Source organism: Montipora foliosa, chromosome 8 (genome assembly GCF_036669935.1).
Source record: "Montipora foliosa isolate CH-2021 chromosome 8, ASM3666993v2, whole genome shotgun sequence".
Taxonomy (NCBI): Eukaryota; Metazoa; Cnidaria; class Anthozoa; order Scleractinia; family Acroporidae; genus Montipora; species Montipora foliosa.
The window spans coordinates 5,927,301-5,929,134 of NC_090876.1; the positions used below are offsets into that span (position 1 = coordinate 5,927,301).

At 40.2% G+C, this 1,834-nt stretch overlaps 1 protein-coding gene across 1 annotated transcript in view; it reads right to left on the minus strand.

Moving 5' to 3' along the window:
* LOC137967925 (endothelin-converting enzyme 1-like) overlaps window positions 1-1,025 on the minus strand; it is a 34,456-nt gene extending 33,431 nt beyond the window's left edge. The window contains exon 1 of the mRNA XM_068814524.1: window positions 697-1,025. Within this exon, the coding sequence (XP_068670625.1) occupies window positions 697-934 (238 nt within the window). The 5' untranslated portion in view covers window positions 935-1,025. The remainder of the gene's footprint in view (window positions 1-696) is intronic.
* Window positions 1,026-1,834: the final 809 nt, after the last annotated feature.

The following is a 1,834-nucleotide window of genomic DNA, read 5'->3' on the forward strand; positions in this document are numbered from 1 at the left end:
CAAACTCAGTTGTTTTCTTTCCAAAGAAACTCTGTATGGCCGCGTCGGGTAGTGAAATATGAACGAGTTATAAAAGTTAAATTATGAACGAGTTATAAAAGTTAAATTAACTGCCAAAAGAAAGACGTCTCGAGTGTTAGCCCAACAAAACAGTTGCTGCTTGGTTCCGACGGCTGCGTCTTATTGACAATGACCTATTCAAGCGTTTCAATTCCTGTCGCGTTTGTGGATGCATTTTAAACTACTCTTCTATCTTTGCCAGAAAAATCTCGAGCATTTTCGCGGTTCAGTTATTTTTACTCGTATGGGCCGGTTTCTGATAAGAGAAAGCTGCGTAGGTCCTACAGCCATTGCGTAACATTTCAAAGTAACATTTCATCGAAATGCTTCACAAAATACACAAACGACACCTGGTACATGTAACATAATTAAACGAAAACTAGTTACTGATTTGTTTGTCTTGTGCAAGATTGTAAAACACGGGTTATAGATGGGCAACCGGTGTACCCTCAAAAATGCTGTGGAGTTCAAGGGCTGGGTCGCATACAAAACCAGGTGAACTTGGCATGATAATAAAGAAGTTCGCCAGTCGATTAAAAACAAAAGACGTAAAGTTAATTATAATATGGCGTCAAATTGCCGACAGAAGAGCTGTTCAAGCTATTGCACTTCGAGCATCGAAAAACATCGGCTTACCTAAAGAAGCACTTAAACAAGCTCTTGTTCCACAATATTTCTGCTCTTTCTTCTCAGACTTCTCAGCTGGTGAAACGTGCTGTTTTGACTTTTCCAGGGAGTACAAGGTGATGAATACGATAGATAAAACGAGTAAAATAAACGCAGTCACAGAAATAATGATGAGAAGAAACTGGTTTTTTTTAACCCTCCTTTTGCCGCCAAAGAGCACTTCGTCTTTAGAGTGAAAAGCTTCCATTCAAGTTAAGGTAGTATCTTTCCCACTCGCTCGTTCTGCAATGTACACTTTAGTCGCAATAATAAACGATGCTGTCACATGGGTGGTATATAAATACTTTATTTTCAATGACAACATTTGTTATTCACACTGCGGCCACAATGTCACGCACCAAGGCTTTGACATGTGTTTATGACCTGTCACACTGCAGGGCCAGGGATAATCTACGCAATCACCAGTTAAGAAACCGTTCAGTGTTCAAACACAGATTAGTCAATGGATTAACTCATCTGCAATTAAAGATATAATTATTAACTTATTATAATTAATTGTGAGCAGTAACATCACGAATTCGCTGGTAACATTGTCGTCCATGGTCTTCAAAATAGCATCCCTGGCAAAATAATCGCGAAAGCCAACCTTCACATACCCTGCGAGCAGTTGGTTTCTCCTACGCTTTCCGAGAGAGAAACCACTGCGAGCGGAAGTCGGAAGTTGGAAGTTGGAAGGCCCTTCTCGGCTTTCGTAAATTCACCAATAGTGATACGAACGCCAAAACTCAGCTGGTTTTCCAGAATATTGCTGCACCACACAAGAAATCAAAGACAAATGGAAGAATCTTCAAAGCACAGCCAAAAAGAGTTCAGTGGGTTTAAGAATTTGAAGAATGAACAAAGGAAGACTGAGGGAGAACCTGCCCCAACAACCCGTAGGAAGCGACGTTAAAAAATATTGAAATGTTTAGCGAGATTGCAAGGTTTTGAAACAGCTAGGTTCGCTGGTGGAAACATTTATTTTTGTGCATATTTAAAATGCAACGAAAGGCTTATTCTATGCAAACTTATCTTTCACTCTTGCTTTGTTGAGGATTTTGCTGTGCGAAGACAAGGAAAAAATGAACATGGCGCCGAAATCGGCGCC